General features: G+C 47.3%; 1 protein-coding gene across 5 annotated transcripts in view; it reads right to left on the bottom strand.

The window, feature by feature from the left end:
* Window positions 1-263: 263 nt before the first annotated feature.
* Window positions 264-22,098, bottom strand: part of ST6GAL1 (ST6 beta-galactoside alpha-2,6-sialyltransferase 1) — a 133,565-nt gene continuing 111,730 nt past the window's right edge. For all 5 annotated transcript variants that reach the window (XM_057739039.1, XM_057739038.1, XM_057739037.1 and 2 more), the window contains 3 exons: window positions 5,861-5,959; window positions 4,426-4,600; window positions 264-1,763 (listed from right to left, as the gene is read on the bottom strand). In XM_057739039.1, the coding sequence (XP_057595022.1) occupies window positions 1,516-1,763; window positions 4,426-4,600; window positions 5,861-5,959 (522 nt within the window). In that variant the 3' untranslated portion in view covers window positions 264-1,515. The remainder of the gene's footprint in view (window positions 1,764-4,425; window positions 4,601-5,860; window positions 5,960-22,098) is intronic.

Below are 22,098 nucleotides of genomic sequence, written 5' to 3'. Positions count from 1 at the left end.
GTCCAGTGTGGCTCCCCTTCGGGGAGGGGCTTAGCACAACGGTCCAGGGAGCGTGTAGACAGACCACAGCGGGCAGCCTCTGCCCAGACTCTGATGTTGCTCCCTTGCAGGGAGGGGTTGAGGGCGCAGCAATCTGACACACCCGGTGAGAATCCATCATCATCTCCAAGGTTCTGACCTCTGAGAGTGACTTTCAGTCCTAGGAAACCACATTCCCACTCCCTGAGAGACCTTTCACCAAAGGCCCATGGAGGTCCAAAAAAAAAAAAAAAAAAAAAAAAAAGGGTCAGCATATTTTAAAGTGGAAAATTCTTAGAAGTAATTTGGGAGGTGGGCGCCTAAAGGGAAAAACAGGATGGCAGGCGGAGGTGTGGGTGTGGGCATCAAAAAGGAAGACTTGGATACGGTGTGCACACCCAGCTGGTAGGGTGGGCTCAGACCAGGCGAGCCCGGGGAGATGAGGCTTTTGGCATCTGGCTTGCCTGGCATCTGTCATGGGGCTGCACGTGCCGCCTCAGACGTGAGGAGGGGGCTTCCTCAAAACATAACTTGCACCTGTAAATTCAGGCAGCTCTTCGAGAATAAATACGGGTGATAAAGACAGAAAGGAAAATACATCTCCGATGACTCAGACAAAATCTGCTTGACATGTTTTTCCTCTTCTAAAATCCACTCCACAGTCCCCAGCTCCACGAAGCCCTCTGACCCACTGACACAGGAAGGGCGTGGCACCTCCTGGGTACAACGACAGCAGCACAGCCAGCCCGCCCCCCGACAAGCCCACAGTGCACCGAGCACGCTGAATCCATTCTGTCACTCGCACTGAGCCGTAAGCAACGTGAGGATGGAGGCCGTATCTTTTTTTCTGTACTCGCCTCTCACATGGAGACGGCTGTGGGTTCATCAAGACCCTTTGCTCACGCGCACAGAGGCCAAGGGCTGCCACACCAGCCGGAGGGACAGGAACACGGCCTCTCCCAGGGCATGGACCTTCGGAGCAGCTTCGTTCTGGAGGAACTGACCATGTTTCCTATGCCTTGCGACACTTCACTGCCCCTCAGAGGCACCCCGTACTGGCACGGTCATAACACGGGAGGGTTTAAAACATGAAATCAGTGTGTAGGTAGAGATTTGAAGCATTACACAGTACTGGTTTGCAAGAATAACATCATTCCAGTGGGGCAAGCAGCCCAGCTTTGGCTGCCCTGGTGGGAAAGGTGGATCTTGCATTTCCCAAGGGGGGGGCGGGGGAGGGCAGGGAGGACTCTGACCGGAAGGAATGCTAGGCATGTGTGTCCATGAGCGTGGTGGGAGGCTCTGGGTTCACACCCCCCCCGTGACAAAAGGGCAGGCTGGGCCTGGGTCCCGTCCCTTATGTTCCTGAAGCCCCAGGGTTCTTGCTGCCTCGAGTACAGGCTGTGATTATTCAGGAACAGTCTTCCCGGGCCCAGGGCGGCCAAGAGACCAGCTGCAAAACGCACGATGGAGAAGGGTGAGGGGACCTGGCTCGGCAGCTCACGCTTCACAGCGAATGCTCCGGAAGCCAGGTAGCGTGGCTTTTCCAAGCAGGTAAATGGCCTCGTCCGTGCCCCGGTTGAGGTACTTTACCATGTTCTTCTCAAAGAGGAGTGGGTGGTAGGCGCCCATCGTGCAGGCGCTGTCGAAGAACTTCTGGTAGTAGTAGCACACGTCAGTCCTGCGCTTGGATGGGAGGAACTCGTAAATATCCACCTGGTCACACAGCGTCATCATGATGATGATGCCTGGAGAGGGGAGCAGAGGTAAGTCCTGCCCGAGAACCCGCCCCAGCGCCCCAGACTTCTCCCCAGGGAGCCAAGCGCTCATGCCCCCAGATCTGGGGCGGTGTCTGTCTGGCGTGTCCACTCATGAGTGTGATTCCCAGTCTGAGTTGTTCTAGTAAGCCAGCCCAGCAGGCTGGTCCTCGGGGTGCAGGGCCCTAAGAACTTCCGGACGCTCAGCACGTGGGTCAGGACCCCGTGCACGGCAGGTCCTCCCTAAACACGGATGGACGGAAGGGCTGCATCATCAGTCAATGAACTGATCTCTGTCCATAAGCTATGTGAAAAGAGAGGACAAGGTGACTGAGGAGACAGACCCATGCCCTGCAGATAGCACTTTCTAGCCTTTCTGTATCTTGGCTGAGCCTCTCAGATGCTTAGTTGGTAGGTGTTTCTTACACTAGTAGGTGGAGAAGCAGCATGGGGAGGGAAGACTGCGCGCCTCACCTGGGAGGAGGGGCGGTTGGCACAGCACCACGCCGTGGTCTGTACTGATGGGCTCTGCACCGTCAGGCGGGAGACAGGAGCCGAGAGGGTGCGGCCAGGTGGTGCTCTCAGGGAGGGGTACTGGACAGTGAGGTGCAAGCCCAACAAGAGGCGGGAGATGCCTGCCACCACCCACACGTGTCCCCTCTGGCTTGGTCATCTCCTGCAGGACACGTCCCTCTTGGGGCCTCAGGTTCTTCCTCTGCCCCAAGGTGGGGGGCATCTACCCACTCTTCCTACCACAGAGGCTGTTAGGATGCACTAAGACCATGGCTCACAGAGGCTGTTGTTAGGATGCACTAAGACCATGGCTCTCAGAGGCTGTTGTTAGGATGCACTAAGACCATGGCTCTCAGAGGCTGTTGTTAGGATGCACTAAGACCATGGCTCTCAGAGGCTGTTGTTAGGATGCACTAAGACCATGGCTCACAGAGGCTGTTGTTAGGATGCACTAAGACCATGGCTCACAGAGGCTGTTGTTAGGATGCACTAAGACCATGGCCCTCAGACGGCTTTTGTCAACCATGAATACAGGGAATCTTTATGATGAACGGTTCTCACTAACAGCAAAACTGGGAACTGCTAGCAGCAGCTCTGTTCCAGAAGAATCGGACACGGGAGAAGCCCCGCCTTTGCCCTCTGGCTGCCCCCTGGTTCAATGGAGGAGAAGAGACACCTCTGCAACTAACTGATGAAGGCACAGCAGACGTGCTTCTAGAGATGATGGGAGGGAGCCGTCTATGAGAGAGGACTCTAGTATGCCTCCCAGAGCACCGCTGTGGGGCCTGGCAGGGGCTCTGGCCATGAGGGATGGACAAGGGAAAGGACTGGTGGTGGAGGGAACAGCATGGGCAAAGGCAGGCCATGGGAGAGTGTCCCCAGGATGCTTTCCATCTCCTCCTGCGCAAAAGGGGTCCAGGGAGAGCCCCCAGTGCACCCATCCAAAAGTGGACGAGCAAGGCATGAAGAAGATGGGATACTGAAAGCGCCTCCATCTTTCCCTCAGGAAATGCCTCTGATGGTAAACACGTACTTGTCCATTTACTCAAGGAACACTTACCTCAGGGCCGTCCCGTGCCAGGCCCCCCAGGCTAAGGCAAAACCCAGGCCCCGCCCTGGGGGAGTTTGCAGTCTAGTGGGGAAGGTGGGCCGGCAAATTACAGTGAGGGCCTGGGGCCACGGGGTGGGAAGGCTGTGGGCTGCAGGGGCCAGCCCGGCAGAGCCTGGAGCCTCACGGAAAGAGCCCGTGGTCCAGCTGAACTCAAGGTGACAGGGAGGGAAGGGCAGGTGGGCCATGAGGGCCGAGAGGCGTGCAGTAAGTCCAAGAAGAAAGTCTGCAGCCAGCCTTCAAGGGGCCTCAGCACTCCGACCCCAGCCCACCCCCGCACTGGCACCCGCGGCTCCATTCGTGGCCCCCAAACCCGGTTCAGCTCCACCACTCAGTCTTCCCTCAGGGCCACGACTAGGGTAGTCACGAAGGTGAACAAAGTTTTGAAATTTTGAATAAAATATTACTGATTCTTCCTTTTTCCACAGATTCCAATATGGCTCAGGACAATAATGATATTAGTATTGATCCTGCCTTTATCTAAAATTTTGATATTTTGTCTACCATAAAGTTTGGCATTAATTGTGATTTTTTTGAAGATATTGTAATAAGATATCATTTGTTTCTGAATTGCTTGGCACCTCCTTAAATTGTACACCTGAAGCAAGTGCCTCACTGTCCCGGCCCCACTCCCTCCTCCTGTTCTCCTGCCTCCCCTTTTCTGTGCTTCCCTTTACTCCATCTCCACCTGCCACATCCTCCCCTTTCCCAGGCCTGGTCCAAGTTCTCCACGAAGTTCTCAGACTGTCCCTCTAGAAGGGGTCCTCTCTTCCCATGGCACCGGGCTGGTCCCTCTTTCCTGGTACAAACTGAATGTTGCCTCAGACACCTGACTGAACTCTCCCACTGGACACCCTGAAACTAAGGAGGAGGATTCTATCTTATTGATCTCTGTGTCTTAGGTGGAATTTGCCTCCGTGCACAAACACAGCAAAAACCTAGCAACTGTTTGGTGAACGAATGCGACCTCAGTAGAAAGCTAATCTATTCTAGAAACAAGCACAAGAGGTCCTTCCCCAGACATGGACTCACCAAGCATCCCAGAGGATGGGGGGTTTGGCTGAATCTGCTCTAGGGAGATTTCTTGAATGATGTCCCACAGCTCCCAAGGCATCTGGGGCTTGAGGATGTAAAAGGGCTGGTCAGGATGCAGCTCACGATAACTCTTGAAGTTACGGAAGAAACTGTAGTCGGGATTCTTGTACCACTGAAAAAGAAGGCAGTAGTCTTCTCAAGGAGAGCAACGTGCCAGTGCCACTGCTGCCCCCAGGCAGGCATCCTCGTCTGAGGACTTGAGGGGAGGTGGGGGAGGATCAAGGCAGATTCCTGAGGCACAGCCCCTCCATCAAAACAGATTCCAGGGGGCTTCCTAGGTGGCGCAGTGGTTAAGAATCTGCCTGCCAACGCAGAGGTCATGGGTTCGATCCCAGCTCCAGGAAGATCCCACATGCCGCGGAGCAGCGAAGCCCGTGTGCCAAAAAAAAAAAAAACAAACCAGATTCCAGACTTCTCCACATCACAGCCCTCGCTTGATAGCAGGAGTCCTGGCACATAGCTCCCCGGCTCCCCACCTCTCTTTTTAAAGGGGTGAAAACTGGGGCACAGCTTGCCACATCTATGGATTCACAGTCCTTGACCTGACCCAGGCAAATTTCACTTCTAAGTGAGATCAGTGCAAAACTAGAACCTGAGGTAGTGAGCGGAGGGTGCCAGGGCTCACCAGAGCCCATCAGCTACTAGTGTGTCCAGTGTAAGAATTAAGTGCCCCCAAAACAGTGCTCTTTGTCCCTCCTCCCTAAAGCCTCTCTCCTGTGGCCACTGCAGCCTGTATCAGGGAGAGGCTAACTGACTTGCATAACAAAGAGTGAGAGGGCTATTCTGGAGATCCAGCAGGACTGAGACTCTGTCTCCTTCCCTGGAAAAGCAGATATTGCAGATCTGGGCCCTCTGCTTAGCAAATCAAGTCCCAGGGCAGGAAACCCCCCCCTCCACGTTCTGTTTTCCTCATCTGTAAAATGGAAGCAACCATGCTTCTATCTATCTACATCTTTATGTTGCTATGGGAGTGAAATGAGGAGCGTCTGGAAATTGGAAGTGTGGGACGGGTGTGGTAATATTATGTGTAGGAGGGATAGTAACCACTGTCTGTTCCTGCTGGTGCTTGTCAGGAATGACTGTATTACGTGAACACCGTCCACGCCAGATGGTGGGAAATCCAGCCACTATTACTCCTGATTCAGCCCATAACTGGGAGACAAATACGTGGCAATGCAGGGCAGGCATGGAGAGCACTGGCACAGGACAGGAATCCTTCTGATTGGCTAGTCCACAGGTGGGGTGCCTTAGAACCGACACAGCCAGCCCTCAGGGTGGCCCAGGTCAGCGTGACTTTAAAAACCCAGGACCTCGGGGAAATCTATAGACAAGCAGGTGACTCAATCCCAATTTCGCATGGACACCCACTTACCTTTGGGATATCTGAATGGTAAACAGACGGGTCCCACACAATCAGGATTCCTTCGTTGTACAAGCTGTCCTTGAGGAAGCGCTCTTCTGTGGTGACCAACTGCAGGAAGAAACAGACAAGCTGTCAGCTGAACGTTTGCATGTGAATGTTGGCTTGTAGTAACACCTGACATCATAAGTACCTGAGGACCCAGAGCCCTATGAAGCTTCTAAGTTTTGGTGCAGCACTTAACTTCAGTGGGGAAATGGCAAAGATGCTAGCCGTAACTGTGTGGACCTGAAAGGACATTTTGTCATGATCCATCAGCCATCGAGCAGAAAGGGTTCCACTCAGATTTTTGAGATTTTTGGAGCAAGGGTGTAGTGAAAATGGCTGGGGGTACAGTCCCCTGCAGTCATACCTTGTATGGTGAGGGGGGTGAGGTTTAAAGTCAGGATCTCATATAACCAAAATGACCTCTGAAAAGCCCTTAAATCACCTATAAAGTCCAGCATATAGTTACTACAAAGCATGATGGAGATGGGCACAGGACAGCTCAGAGCCCAATCAGGCAGTGGTTTCTACAGCACTGGGCCAGGTGGCGGTATCTGTGGTTGAGCACCAGATGCAGTAGTCGGCTTGTGCGGAGGGGCTGTGGCATATGCAAAAACATACATGTTTAAACATAAGAATCTCACCAGGCTGGGGTGATGCTCGTGTGCGCCCTTCTGGGGAAGCAGCCACAGCCCCTCTCCTCCCCACACTCCCAGGCTCCCCAGCTCACTGGCTGGCCTGGGCAAAATGTGACTGTGATAAGACCCCACAACCCCACGGGACAACCCTGCTGGATCGATTTTGCAAAATGCATTAACAGCCTTTAAAAAAACTATACCTTTGACTCAGTAATTTCACATTGTGGTATTTATCCTAAGAATCTAAATTTGGGGAGAAAGTATGCACAGAAATGTTGATTAAAGTACTTATCAAAATATGAAAAGTGTGGCAGCAGAAGGTGAAAACTACTAGACTTATTACAGACAGACCTGCCTCAGTTCTTGGCTTTGCCACTTGGGTGATGACCGTGAGTAAGTCAGGCAGTCACCCTAGGACTTCAGCTCTCACCTGCAAGTGCAGGTCACACTGCCCTGCTCTCTCAAACAGGAGCTGTCTCGAGGATCACGTTGGGGCACAGGAGTGAGTGAGAAAGAGAAAGGGCCCCACAGGCTTAGCAATGAAAGAAGCTGTATCCCTTTTAAGGGACAAAGCGGATATGTGAGATGAGCTGTCACCTTAAAAAGCAGGTGGGAGATGATGTTGCCCAGGTGAAAAATAAACAAACAGCAGAAATCAAATCAAGAACTGACTGGAACTGAAAGCAAGAGTCACAACAGTAATCCCTCCCTGGGAAATTCCTGGTGCTTCAGTGGTTAGGGCTTGGCACGCTCACTGCCTTGGAGCCCGGCTTCAATCCCTGGTCATGGAACTAAGATCTCACAAGCTACACAGCATGACCAAAAAAAAACAAAAATCAAAATCCCTCTTCACTTCACTCACTCACCACCACGAAGGCTGAGACCTAATCAGTGTCCCTGCAGTACTGAAGAATGACCGTGGGAAGATGGGTGGTCTGTACGACCAAGGATGGCAGTTTTCCATGAGCCACTAAGGTCATTCAGCTCCCCCACCCCCGTGCCTTCCCCCAGGTGTCAGAAGGTCCTGGGAACCTGAAGAATATAATCCCATTTCCTCAGGCTATCTTTGTAACAAGAAATACTGGTGCTGGGCCCATGCTGGCCAGCGATTGTACAGTTGTACTGGATGCTAAGGAGCCCCTGGGCAGTCACAAGTGCCTGAGTGAAGACGGCCATGAGGTAAGTGAACACTAAGGGACAAATAAGAGTAGGCCAAGCCAAGAGAGTGAGAAGGGAGAGGGAAGAGGGCCTGTACAGAAGAAACGATGTGTGCCCACCCCTAGATGTGAGAATTCATGGTAGAGACTGCTGGGTGTCACCCCATACCCATTCTCTCTTTCTTCCTTGGTAGCAAATACCTCAACACATGGCCATGTAAAATAAGGACTACCTGAAATAAAAATTTCCCAGCCTCTCTTACAGCTAAGTATGGCCATATGATAAAATGTTGGCCAGTGGTGTGTAAGCAAGTGTGACTTCCAGGAACTGTTCTTAGAGGCAGGGTTATGCCCTTCCTTGTTCATTCCTCTGTCCTGCTGGCAAAAAGTGGATGTGATGGCTGGAGCTTGAGCAGCCATTTTGGACCATGAAGTGGAAGTCACATGGTAATGGCAGATGCATGAGGGAGTAGAAGCCTGGGTTCCTGACTCTCTGGAACACCATACCAGCTCTAGACTTCTTTTACATGAGAAATACATTTTTATCTTGTTAAGGTAGTGCTGAGAGGTAGGCACAGTATTCCTGTCACTTGCAGCCAAATCCAATTCTGATTAGTACAGTGAATAGCTTTTTTGAGAATTACAGATTGTCCAGTGTGGCTGAGATACAAAAGAAGAGCCAGAAGGGGTCAGAGAAGTGTGGGCAGAGGCCACACCAGGGAGCTTAGGGTTTCCGCAGTAGATTACGGGACCAGTGAGAGGTTGTGAGATGAATCCAAACAGACCAGTGTTCTGGATTAGAATTTTTACAGAAAAGGAGATCGAAGCTGTTGCTGTAGGCTAAGTAAAAAATGATGGGGAAATGAAGAAAAAGAGTTACAACTGTCAGCTGTAGACTTGCAGACTAACTGGATGTTGAAAGTGAAGGAAAAAGGGGTCAAGGTGACTCCTGGACCTCAGGCCATTTCTTAAAATGAGACTATGGAAAGAAGAGCAGCTGGCATGTGCCTGTAGGGGTGGAGTGGGGATTTGAAGTTCAAGGATAAGGCCACTGGCCTAGATTCCCACAGGTGAGAGGCCATAGGAACTAGGAGTGGGACCCACATCCTCCAACATTAAGTGCTGTCCTCTTTCCGTGGGAAACATGGTAGCTCACAGCACAGGCATTCAGTGCTGTAGTCCAAAGGCAGAGAAGACGTCCTGGCAGACAAGGCTTTGCAAGGTGGACATGTTTGAGTGACTGGCAGGGAGGCTGGTGGGGGCGTGGGGGGGAGCGGGACACCCTCTCACTATTTTCTACATGACTTTCAAGACTGAACTCTACAATCTCACTCTCTGTTCCCATCCCACTCCACTGCCTCCCCCTGGCTCAAAAGCAAAAACAAAACAACTGCTGGTATATTGAAAGTGCAAGTCTTTTCTTAAGCTATGCTTCTTTCTGTGCAGAGGACTGACACCAGGTGATTTATGCCTATTCATGAGGATTAGAGATAACTGGGATTTTTTAAAAAATGTTTCTTGCCAAAGCCTCTCTCAAGCAATTTTCTTAGTATACAAAGCAGCAGGCCAGGGGCAGCACTTCCCGCACCCTCAGACTCTCCCAGGATCTGCACTGTTACTGTCCTCAGAAATCCCAAGAGAGATGCACAAAGTTTTCTCCTTTATGATAAAGGATAACAAGAATGATAACAACAGATGCCTCTTAAATGATGTTTATCCTCAGCCAGATCCTTTCATATATTACCTTAGTTCATCTTTACAACCACCTTAGGTAGCAATTATTAATATACCTATTTTACAAATATGGAAATAGACTCAGATACTAAGTAGCTTGCCCAAACCATACAGCTAGTAAGTAGGGGAGTCTGCATTGGAGCCCTTTTGTTTGGTTCCGGAGTCTACACTTCTAATCTACACACTGCACTGCCTCCCACAAAGAGAGTAGGGTGGGACACCCATGGCAGAAGGCGTCACAGAAAGCATTTGATAAGAGATGCGAAAGTGTCATGAGAATTTTGCTTCTTGTCTAAGTTGTCCCTCTGTCACATTGGACAAGGGACGAGAGACAATCCCCTCAAGGGATTGGATCCAAACCCATGATTTTCAGATGGGTAAATGGAGATCCAGAGGGAAGAAAGACTCGTCGGAGACTTCAAGGTGAGTTTGAGGCAGAACCAGGACCAGATTGCAGAGACGGGCTCTTACTGGAGTGTTCTTTCTGTTCCCATGGGCCTGCATTCAAAAACCACAAGACATTTAAAGAAACCACCACACTCAGGATGACCCTCAGTTCTCCCAATACACAATGAGGAAATGGTCATTCACTTGAGCGCCTTGAGACAAATGAGAAAGTAACCCATGAAAGTGAGAAGAGGTGAAGATAAATACTAGTTTTATCCAGAGAGAAGGAAAACAAAGTGGATCTGTGGAGGGAAAGGGGAGAAACCGGCAAGCATCCCTCAGCCTTAGAGGGACATGGCTCTGAGCTTACCGCAGAACTTAACTGGCAGCCCTTTATGTGAGAGGCAAAGATTTACACACACACACACACACACACACACAGAGTCCTCAAAACTGCTCAGGGAATTGGGAGACTGGTTTGTGTCTAAGTCACTTGTGGTCTTCAGTGGGTCACTTGCCCTCTCCCGGCCCCAGCTGCCTTATTGATAGGACATGACTATCCTGTAAGGCTCTGCCTGGGTGACCAGCCATGGCTGGACAACATCTCAGCCCATCATGTGTCCAACTGCAGCACAAGGGACTTAAACATGAAGCTCTTCTCACATGCTCCTGCACTCACTCACATGCAGAGTCTGACCTGAGTTCGGGATCCCCGGGGCCTCGTGATGCAGAAAGTGCGCCGTTGCCAGAGCAACGGGGCCCCAGGGAACACATGCCAGGAACAGACTACACTTGGGAGATGGATTGTTGCAGTTTTAGAAACCTGTTTAAAGTAAACTTTCCAGTCATAAAGTAAGAAATATTCACTGCAGAAACTTAGAAAATACAAGAATGCATACACACACACACTCACTCTATATACGTATAGAGGAAAATAATCATGTGTAACTGCATTCTTCAGATATTCCCACTGTGAATATGTGGGTCTTTTTTCTTACCAGATCTTTCTTCCCCTCTATTATGAACTGAATTATGTTCCCCCAAAATTCACATGTTGAAGCCCTAACCTCCAATGTAGCTATACTGGAGACAGGGCCTTTGGGGAGGTAATTAAGGTTAAATATGGTCATAAGGATGGGGCCCTAACCTCACAAAATTGATGTCATTACAAGAAAAGGAAGAGACAGCAGAGTTGTCTCTCTCTCTCCCCAACCCACATGCATATGTGATGGCATAGAGAGAAGGTGGCCATCCACAAGCCAGGAAGAGCCCTTGTCAGAAACCAACCTTGATGACACCTCGATTTGGTACTTCTGGCCTCCAGAACTGAGAAAATAAATTTCTGCTGTTTCAGCCACCCCATCTGTGGTGTTTTGTCATGGCAGGCCTGGGAAACTAATACAGTGTGTGTGTGTGTGTGTGTGTGTGTGTGTGTGTGTGTTTAGATATTGATATATCTTAACTATAGAGTTTAGACTTAGTTGTTTTGTTAAACTCAAACAATAATCCAGTTCAATGTCTTCTAATTAATTCCCCACAGTATTTCCAAACCCCAAGCAGGGCTTGAAAAGGAGGCTCTGAGAGATTATATAACTGGCCCAAGGTCACACAGCTAGGAAGGGATGGAGCTGGGATGCAAATCAAGGTCTATCCGATCTCCCACTGTACTAGGCAATCTTTCGAAAATAAGGGATGTTAAGATAAAGCTTGTGTTCTGGCTGCCAGTTGCAAATTCTCCACAGTTGCAAAGCTAGCTAGTGCTCTAGGAAGACAAAGGGTCTTCCGTAGATCTGAAAAATGATATGGAGGCTCTGGGCCTTAAGGGAAGGCCTGACCATTGCAAACTGGACCTGGACAGGGAAGTGCTAAACAGGGCACCACAAATCGAAACCCACCATAAACCCCAAATCAGAGGGGCTGCAATTCTCCCTGGAATCACAGGAAAAGTCATCCCAAGAGCCATCAAGTATTAGGAGAAGTAAATGTTGGAAAGTACTTAGATGTTCAAGCAAAGGACATTGATAGAATATGCTGTGAAACTTACCCACAAAGGAGTACTATGCAGCTGCAACAAAGAATAAGGAAGATTTCTATGAACTGATATGGAGTGGTTTCCAAAAGGTACTGAGAAAAAGCACAGTGTAAAAGAGCATATATAGTCCATTATATTTTTTAAAGGAATAAGGAGAATTAAAACATTTATACAGGGACTTCCCTGGTGGCGCAATGGTTAAGAATCTGCCTGCCAATGCAGGGGACATGGGTTCAATCCCTGGTCCAGGAAGATCCCACATGCCACGGAGCAACTTAAGCCCGTGTGCCACAACTACTGAGCCTGTGCTCTAGAGCCTGAGAGCCAAAATTACTGAGCCTGCGTGCTGCAACTACTGAAGCCCGCGTGCCTAAAGCCCATGTTCCACAACAAGAGAAATGACTACAATGAGAAGCCCACACACCACAACGAAGAGTAGCCCCCGCTTGCCACAACTACAGAAAAGCCTGTACGTAGCAATGAAGACCCAACGCAGCCAAAATAAATAATAAATACATAAAATTTTTTTAAAAGATCAGTATTTAAAAAAAAACATTTATACATCTATTTGTCTTTACAAATAGAAACACAAATGTATAAATCATACAACATAGGTCAGTTACCTACAAAGGGTGGTAGTGAAACAGGGTAGAAGGAATTCAGGAGGGAGTAACGCTTTTCTGAGTATACATTTTTGGAGAGTTTTGAATTTTGGGAGCATGTTAATATTCTGCATATTTTTTTAAAGGAAGGAAAAGAAAAACCTATAATTGAAACAAAAGGAATACAATTGAATTTCAAATGAACTCATAATCGAAGTGAAGAGAAACAGAAGAACTAACCGAGGTAGCTTACTTAGGGTTAGCTCATTATTTGGCCACATACCCGCAGTCTTGGGCAGCGTGTGAAAGAATTGCAAACAAATCCTAAACTTTAATAGGTTTGTTTTACGCAGAGATACACAAAACAATTTTCAAATTATTTCAGATGTATTATAGATATGAGCAAATAAATCAGTGTGCTGATGTTGTTAGAAGAAGGACTCTCACTGTGAAAGAAGAGAGGGCTACAAATACAGAATGGGAAAGGCAAGGAATACGTTTATGTGGAAAGACTGAGGTATCAATTTGAGTCTATCATTTCTAAAATAGGCCTCTTTGCAGGTATATGCACATGTCTATGTAGAGGCGTACATATACACACAGGTATGCATATATGTAAATGAATGAATACACATGTATGTGTACTGTGCGCACGTGCATATATTTCCTCTACCTGCTGAAAAGACCAAGAAGCAAAGATAAACTTGTTAGTCATGAACATATCTAATGCCTAGATTTTGGTTTCTAATACGATTTTTCACTTAAAGGAACCAGGGCTCCTTGGGGGAAAACAGCATATCCCAGAACTACAGTAGGATAGTATGGGGAAATCAAACTTCCCAGGGTCTCTCAGCACTCCTGCAAAAAAGCTCCAGACTCCTGAGACTCTTTATAAACCATGAGAATAAAATCTGTAGCAATTTGTCTAGTTAATTGCTCTTCTCTGACTCAAAAACATAATAAAACTTCTCTTATGTCCCCAAGAAGCTAAATGGTTATAGCTCAGACTGTATCTCTAGGTTGATCCAGAAATATTCTAAGAGACCAGGAAGAGTGGAGCAGGAAGAAAGAGCCCAGGAACTTAGGGACGGCTCTAGGTAAGTTTATTTATATTCCAAAGGGCTAGAGTGAGAAGGGGATTCTTTTCAGGAGGAGAAGAGGATAGCTACCTCCTGCCTTTTCTAAGCAGGAGAAAAAAATCACTTATTTTTTTGTCCCTTGCTTGTAGGGCACCTGGCTAGGCTAACTGGCCTGGCTCTTATTGCATTGCCCTAGGAATAAGAACTTCGGCAGAGAAAGACTAATGCACTTATTATTTACTCTCAGGTATTTAAATAAGAAATCTGTCTCTGATCCAGAACACTTTGTGTGTCCATTCAGAATAAAATTAATAAAGATGAAATATTAAAAATCCAACAGTTACAAAATGAACTGGAACATCTTGTTATGCCAGAAGGTATAGACGTATTTTCAAAAATGATGAGGGTATACATGTCATGGGGAAACAAGAGCCAGCTTGCAGGAACTCCCACTGGCCACATCTGGGACAAACTGAACACCTAAGTAGTTCAGAACAGTAATGAATTATAAACCATTGAAAATATAGGTATCTATGCATTCTTACCAGTAACAAATACAGAAAGAAAAGAAAGAAGGAAGAAAGGGAGGGAGGAAAGAAGGCAGGAAGGGAGGAAGGAAATAAAATGGAGGAGAAGGGAGGCTTCTTGCTTATAATAGAACTCTGAGTGCCAGCTGGATGACATGGAGAAGGGAGAGCTGAAGTTAGAAGACCATCATTTTTCTACCATCATAGTAAAGATGGGCTCAGGCAAAAGTGATCAATGAATGTTAAACATAGGAAATTTTAATGGGGAGCAGAATAACGGCACAGTATTAAAGTGTTCACTCACAGACGGCAGGGGAGAATGTAGTTATACAGTGGCCAAATCAGGCAACATCATATCTAGGTGATCAACACTAAAACCAGCTGAAAGGCAGATGGACACTGGATGCCTCCTGATGTGATGCTCTTAGGAGGACACAAAGTCATTTGTGTGGTTTCAGCCAGGAATGCAGAAACTGAATTTAATATTGAGAAAGCATCAGATAAACCCTAAATTAAAAAAAAAAATTTAAAGAAGGACATTATTCTTCCAAAATGTCAGTGTCTTAAAAGGCAAAGGATTTATTCTAGGTTTAAGGAGACTAAAGAGGCATAACAACTAGATGCAACACCTAATACTAACCTGGATCTTGTACTAGAAGAAAAAAATACGCCATAAAAGACATTATTGGGTCGATTAACAAAACTGCAGTGCAGCCAAATTAAAGTATGGTATCAATGTAAATGTATGAAGTTGATAACTATATTTTGCTTACATAAGACAATATTCTTATTCTTAGGAAATACACATTAAAGTATTATCTCAGTCAGTTCAGGCTACTATAACAAAATATCACAGACTGGGTGCCTTAAACAACAGACATTTATTTCTCATAGCTTTAGAGGCTGGGATGTCCAAGGTCAAGGTACCAGCAGATTCACTTCCCAGGTGAGGGCCCACTTCCTGACTTGCAGATGACTGCCTTCTCCCTGTGTCCTCACATGGTAAAGAGAGAGCAAGTTCTAGTCTCTCTCCCTTTTTTTTATAAGGACACCAATCCCATCATAGAAGCCCCTCCCTCGAGACCTCTTCTATATCTAGTTATTTCCCATATGCCCCATCTCCAAATATCATCACATTGGATGTTAGGACTTCAACATATGAATTTGGGGGAGAAACATTCAGTCCATAACATTCTGTCCCTGGATCCCCCAAAATCATATCCTTCTCACATGCAAAATACATTAATTCCACCCCAACACCCCCAAAAGTTTTAACTCATTCCAGCATCAACTCTAAAGGCTGAAGTCCAAAGTCTTTATTATCTAAACCAGAAAACAGCAAAATGACTCAAGGTGAAGTAAAACTCTTCTCCTGCTGTGAACCTGTGAAACTGGATAAATTATGTGCTTCCTAAATACAGTGGTGGAACAGGCATTGGATAGAGATTCTCATTCCAAAAGGGAGAAATTACAAGGAAGAAACAAGTGACAGGTTCCAAGAAAGTCCAAGCCTAGCAAAGTAAATACCATTAGATCTTAAGATCTGAGAATAATCCTCTTTGGTTTGATGCTCCTTATGGACGTGATGGGGCATCAGTCCCACCTGCATGGCTCTGCTGGGCAGGAGTCACTCCCTCAAGGCCCTGGGCAGCTGCCATCTGGCCTACGAAAGTCAAGGCAATGCCCCACCCCCTTTGAAACCAAGGAGGCAGTTCTGATGGTCACTGAATCACCAAGAGATCATTCTTCCCTTGCCTCAGTTATCTCATTTGTAAAATGAAACAAGCAAGCAAGACCCTGGGCTTCATGAGGGCAGAGAGCATGTCTGTTTCTGTTTTGCTGTTGTCGGTGGCTGAGTTCTAGCTCTGGCATGGAGCAGATGATCAGTAATTCATTCTGGAATGGACGAATGGCTAGTTGATCTCCACAGTTCTTTTCATCTCTGGGATTTCCAATACCATTTGAATCTCCTTAAAGGATGTCATGTCACCTAGGACATCACATCTGATTCCACAAATACTAGAAAGATAATGAGGGAATATTGTGAACAACTTTATGCTAACAAAGTCAGTAACTTAGAAAAAATGAGCAAATTACTTGAAAGATATAAACTACCAAAGCTCAAGAAGTCAAGAAGAAACAAGTAACACGAATAACCCTGTATCTATTAAAGAAATTGAATATCTAGCTAAAAACCTTCCCACAAGATAAATTCTAAGCCAAGATGACTTTATCGGTGAACTCTACCAAACATTTAAGAAAAAAGTAATACCAAAAAAAAAAAAAGTAATATCAATTCTACATAAACCCTTCCAAAAAATTTTAGAGGAACAATTCCTAACTCACTTTACAATGACAGCATTACTCTGATATCAACAATACAGACAGACATTACAAGAAAGGAAAGTTACAAACCTATATCCCTCATGAACACAGATGCAAAAATTCCTAGCAAATAACCTCAAAGTGTAGACATTTTAAGGTTGAGTGAGATTCTGATGTAAGCACTGGTTGTGGGTGGTGACTGAGCTAAAATGGAGTATGAGGTCAGACAGGAGGTTATTTTAAAAACAGCTCTTTTCCACAAACTAAATATAGGTTTTGAAAGTTCCCTTCTAGATTCAGTAATGTCCTCACAGAAAGAACTTCATGCCAAAGATTTGCCTGGTCTAAACTTCCAGGCCAGGGGTACCAGCCCCAAAGTGGAGTACATCCTACTTTTTTTCATTGCAGTAAGAACACTTAACATGAGATCTACCATCTTAACAAATTTTTAAGTGCAAAATACAGTATTGTTACCTATAGGCACCATGTACGGCAGATCTTGAAGAACTTACTCATCCTGCACAATTGAAACTTAATACTCATGGAATAGCGACTTCCCATCTGCCCCTCACCCCAGCCCCTGGAAACCACCATTCAACAATCTGTTTCTACAGAATGTTACTCAGCATCAAAAAAGAAGGAAATCCTACCAAATAGGACAATATGGAAGAACTGGAGGACATTATACTAAGTGAAATACACCAGACACAGAAGGACAAATACTGCATGATTCCACTTATATGAGGTACCTAAAATAGTCAGACACATGGAGAAAGAATATATCCTGCTTCTGCACTGCACCTTTACTGGCTCTGTGTGTGTGTGTCTGTTGCAGGGAAGGGGGTGTGTGTGTCTTTTTCTCTTCAACCAAATGGAAGCCCTTACGAGGAGGAGAGCATTGCATTCTCCTGCTCTTCCCCCATACTAGACAGGGTCTTGTGGGAGCTTATTCGATTGACTGAATGGAACCTGGGTAGCTGGCTGCACACCAGATGGATGGGCTCACAAGGAAAAGAGACCAAGGGCAGCTCTGACACGTTGAAAACCACTTATGACCCACAGGTTTGGAGTAAGAAGTCACCCTGAGTCCAATATCATTACGTTGAGCTCCTTCTCCCTTTCTGGAAAATATCGGCGACCTAGAAAAGCTTAAAGAAAGCTCAGGGGAGTTAAAGTACCACCAGCAAACAAACCTAGATCCAAGCCCACCTCTGTTGCTTAGTTTCTGCCCTACCCTGAGCGACTCACTTCAAGTCTTTGAGCCTTAGTGTCCTCGTGTGAAATGGTGTTTGGTGACCACACTTCACAGAGTTGTCATGAAGATCAAATATGATAAGACAGGTATGGCCCTTAGACAACAGAAATATTTAGTTAGGGACACCAGCTAACAGCACAAGATAAGCCCCATTAAGTGATCTGGGAATGCCCTGGGTGAAGTCCAGTCAGCACACGTACCACGATGCACACGGTGCAGGTTTTCTCCTCCCCAAACTGTACAAAAGCTTCTAAGGTAGCCACCGGGCCCGGCAGGAGCTCAGCTGAGTCTCACAAAACCTTTACACTTAGAATTGCAACTGAATTTATTTAAAGACCCACATTTAGCTATATATGGTTTTCCTGTTGACTCTCGTAACAACACCTGGCACACACATGCCCGCACAGATCTGCTGAAACTTCACGGTATGACACCGTTCTCTGTAAAAAGCCATCAATAAGAAACCACTTCTTTGTTTTCCACAGCGTTGTCACAGGCCAGATGCACAAAAGGCTGTCCTCTGCATGTGAGGAGCCTGGGAGCTGAACACACCAACCCGGGCCCAGCTGCCGTCTGGGGGAGCTCTCCCTCTGGGAAGGGAATGAGCTGCTCAAAGGCACAATTTACCAAACCCACAGCTATCCCCCCAGGAACTCTGGGGTGGCAGGTGCTATCTGTGTGCAATGGTGGGGACTTGGTTTGCTCAGAAACAGACACAAAACAGCTGGGATAACCGAAAATAGAGCAGACAGACTGCCAGCTTCCTAGGATACCAAGATGAGAAAAGGCGATAATAGAAGGGCGTCAGTCACACGTCAGTGTCACAAGGCAAGGTCACCCCGCTGCCCGTGACCGGTGTTAAAGGAGCAGCCCCAGCGTTTAGTGTCACTTACAGGGGAGGAAGGAGGGTCTGCGTGCCCGAGGGGGCTGGGAAAGGCTTTCTTGAGTGAGGATACGGCGCCCTGGGAGGTGGGCCAGGCCCCTTCCAGCCCCGGCAGAGGGAGCACAGCCACCCGACGTGCAGGAAGAAATGCTGTGCTTCAGCGGCAAACCACGCCTTGTTGGCAGCATGCCCTGCCCCTCCAGCAGGTTCAGATCCCACGGGAGCTGTTCTGCAGCTCCTTGTAAGTTGCAGCGAAGCGCAGACACGCCTATCCAATCTTGCCCAGTGGAGTTTCAGTTAAATTCCCTCCTCCTCTTGCCCCCAGTTTCGTTCCTTTACTCAAATTGTGTGCTGTGTTGAGCTTTTCCCTGAACGGGGTATAATGTCTGCCTGGTTTCCTCCTCATATGAATAAAATAGACCCTGTCTGTATGAGAGGGATGAGCTTACTTCCTCCTGAAAATTAGCCTTTAACTTCCTCCCTTCTGCTGGGCACCGCTGAAGAGGCCTCCAGCTGGCTGACGTGCCGGCTGAGAGCCAGAAGGCCCACCTGCATGGGACATGCAAGGGCACGGCGACTGCCCAGTGGGCACAGGCAGGCCTTCACGCTGCACCAGTGACCACGGCCACCCTTCCCAGAGCCCTTGCTGCAGCACATGGGCCTCTCAGTGACAAGCTCCGCGCTCAGAAATCTCACTGGATCCTACAAAGACCCTGCATTTTCTTACCTCCTTTGACAAACAGAAGCTCATAAAGTAACTTGCTCAAGTCACTCACATAGGAAGTGCTGAGGGAGAAATTTGATCAAGGTCTGTCTCAATTCCCAGGCATCCTTACCCTGGCTTTATTTATCTTCTTTTATTGAGGTATAGTTGGTGTCCAATATTATATACATTTCAGTCACAACATAGTGACTGTTTAAAGTTGATACTCCATTTAAAGTTATTATATAATCATAGCTATATTTCCTGTGCTGTACAATGTATCCGTGTAGCTTTGTCTTTTGTACCTAGTAGTTTCTACCTGTTAATCCCCTGCCCCTATCTTGCCCCTCCCCACTGGTAACCACTAGTTTGTTCTCTGTATCTGTGAGTCTGTTTCTTTTTTGTTATAGTCCCTAGTGTGTTTTTTAGATATCACATATAAGTGAAAATATACAGTATTTGTCTTCCTCTGTCTGACTTATTTCACTTAGCATAACGCCCTCCAAGTCCATCCATGTTGTTGCAAATGGCAAAAGTCCATTCTCTTGATGGCGGAGTAGTATTCCATGGTATATATGTACCACGTCTTCTTTATCCATTCCTCTGTCGATGGACACTTAGGTTGTTTCCTTGTCTTGGCTACTGCACATAGTGCTACAATGAACTGACGTGATACCCGGGGTGCAGGTATCTTTTCGCAGCATTGTTTTTGCTTTCTTTGGATATAAACCCAGGAGATAAATTGCTAGAAATTAAAAGTTTCAGAATCTTTGAGGACTGAGGTTTAGTTCCTCACTAAACACTTAGAAGACATGCCTGAGAAGGGGGTAGCCTGCGGAATCCTGGAGAATCTTCAGGCTCCTCTGTGCTCCCTCTCCAGCTTGCAGCTGCCTATGGATCTGCAGATCACACACCTCCCTGCCCCCCCGCCCCGAGCAAACAGAGCTGGGTTTCTTTCTGAATCCACGCTCCCCAACCTCGAAGCGGCCAGCGTGGCCTGGAGACCCTGCGGCACTCCTGTGGTTTACTCCTTCCCCAATGACAATTTCAAACCTTCTTGGCTCAGCTAAAACCTTTCTCCCCCTCACCTCCCTACAAAAGCCTCCTTTTCTCTGTATCCTACTTTGCAGAGAAAACAGAAGCTCCTTCATCCTTCTATTACAGACTGCCTCCAGCTACTACCTGCCCTCCATCCTTTCTCCCTTCTGACCTACTCCTGCTGGGGCTAATCCTCCACTAGGCTTCGGATCCACTACTCCCCACCACTGACTTAATTATCGCCTCTTTTCAGTGTGTTCAATTTCTCTATCAACTGATTTTCTCCTCACTGACTTTGTGTGTGTGTGTGAGAAAGAGGGAGAGAGAATATATATATATAAAACATAAAATACACTCTTTTAACCATTTTTGAGTGTACAGCTCAGTGACATTAGGTACATTCACACTGTTGTACAACCATCACCACCATCCATCTCTAGAGTTTTTTCATCTTCCCAAACTGAAACTCTATATCCATGAAACAACAATTCCTCTTTCCCCCCAGGCCCTGGCAATCACCATTCTACTTCCTGTCTCAATGAGTTTGACTACTCCAGGGGCCTCATATAAATGGGATTATAAAGTATTTGTCCTTTGGTGACTGTCTTCCCATTGACTTTTGAACATAGTTTGCTCCAATCTAAAAAGTGAAAAGAATAAAAAGTGGCCCTGGAACCCTCAGCTCTCTACAGCTATTGCCCTATTTCTCTCTGCCCTCGGAGCCAGCCTTCTTGAAAGTACTCTCCGTATTTGCCTCCCACCCCCTGCCCCCCGCAGACTCCAGTCTGGCTTCGGCTTCATCACTCTTCCCAACAGCTGTTGCTGAGGCCAGCGGTGGCCTCCATGTTGCTAAGGAAAGAACAATGCTTTTCGATCGTCATCTACATTGGCCTCTCAGCAGCATCTGACCTCTTTCTTGCTGCTCCCGTCACCCAAAAGCCCCTGCGTGGACTTTTCCTCTCCCTGCACTCCCTCTAGTGCTCTCATTTGGTCCTAATGTTTCATTGCCACATAGATAAAGATGATTCACAGATACTTATCTGTGGCCCAGACATTTCCACTGAACTCCAGTCCCATCTGTACAACTGCCTACTTGACCTCTCCTCACAGACACGTAGAAGGCAGCTCAGATCAACCATATCCAGAACCACATTTCTCATCTCTTCCCTCCTCTCTGACCCTGCCCCTCACAACCCCAAACATTTCCAAGTACTCCTTCCAGTCTCAGTGACTAGCTGCCAGTTACACAAGCCAGAAACCCCAGGAGCACCTGTGGCCCCTCCTTCCTTCACTTCTCACACCCAACCCCACACTAGAGCCTGCAGACTGCACACACCAAATAGCTCTCAAATCCCTTCTTTTCTCATAGTTGCCTTCATTTCCACTCTCATGCAACCACCAGCATCTCTAGTCCAGCATCTCTAGATTGCAAGAGCCTCCTAAGTGTGTCTCTCCATCCACTGCACCCACGGCACCGATCAGATGGAAGCCAGGGGTGTCTACAAAATGCAAGTCTGGCCATGCCTCAGAGCAGAAAACAAGCACCGTGGCCTGGGCTCCTTCCTACGCTCAGGCTGTCCCTCTCTACACCTCCCAGCCCTCAACTCTCACCTCCTCCTGGGTCCTGGTGCTCCCCTGCTCCCTTCCACACATGGCCTCACCCACAGCACTGCCCCGTCCCCTCTTCTCTTACTCCTTCTGCACAGCAAAGAATCACCTCCTTGTTATTCCTGACTTCCCTGTCTAGGGAAAATTCCCCTTTATGGGTTCTGGTAGCACCTTGACCCTCTCCTATGTAGTTGTCTGTTGTAACTTTACATTTGTTTGTATGACTATTGGATTGTA

This window comes from Hippopotamus amphibius, chromosome 6, assembly GCF_030028045.1.
Source record: "Hippopotamus amphibius kiboko isolate mHipAmp2 chromosome 6, mHipAmp2.hap2, whole genome shotgun sequence".
NCBI classification, from domain to species: Eukaryota; Metazoa; Chordata; class Mammalia; order Artiodactyla; family Hippopotamidae; genus Hippopotamus; species Hippopotamus amphibius.
Note: the sequence above shows the minus strand (reverse complement) of the source record. Positions and strands in the feature narration are given on the sequence as shown.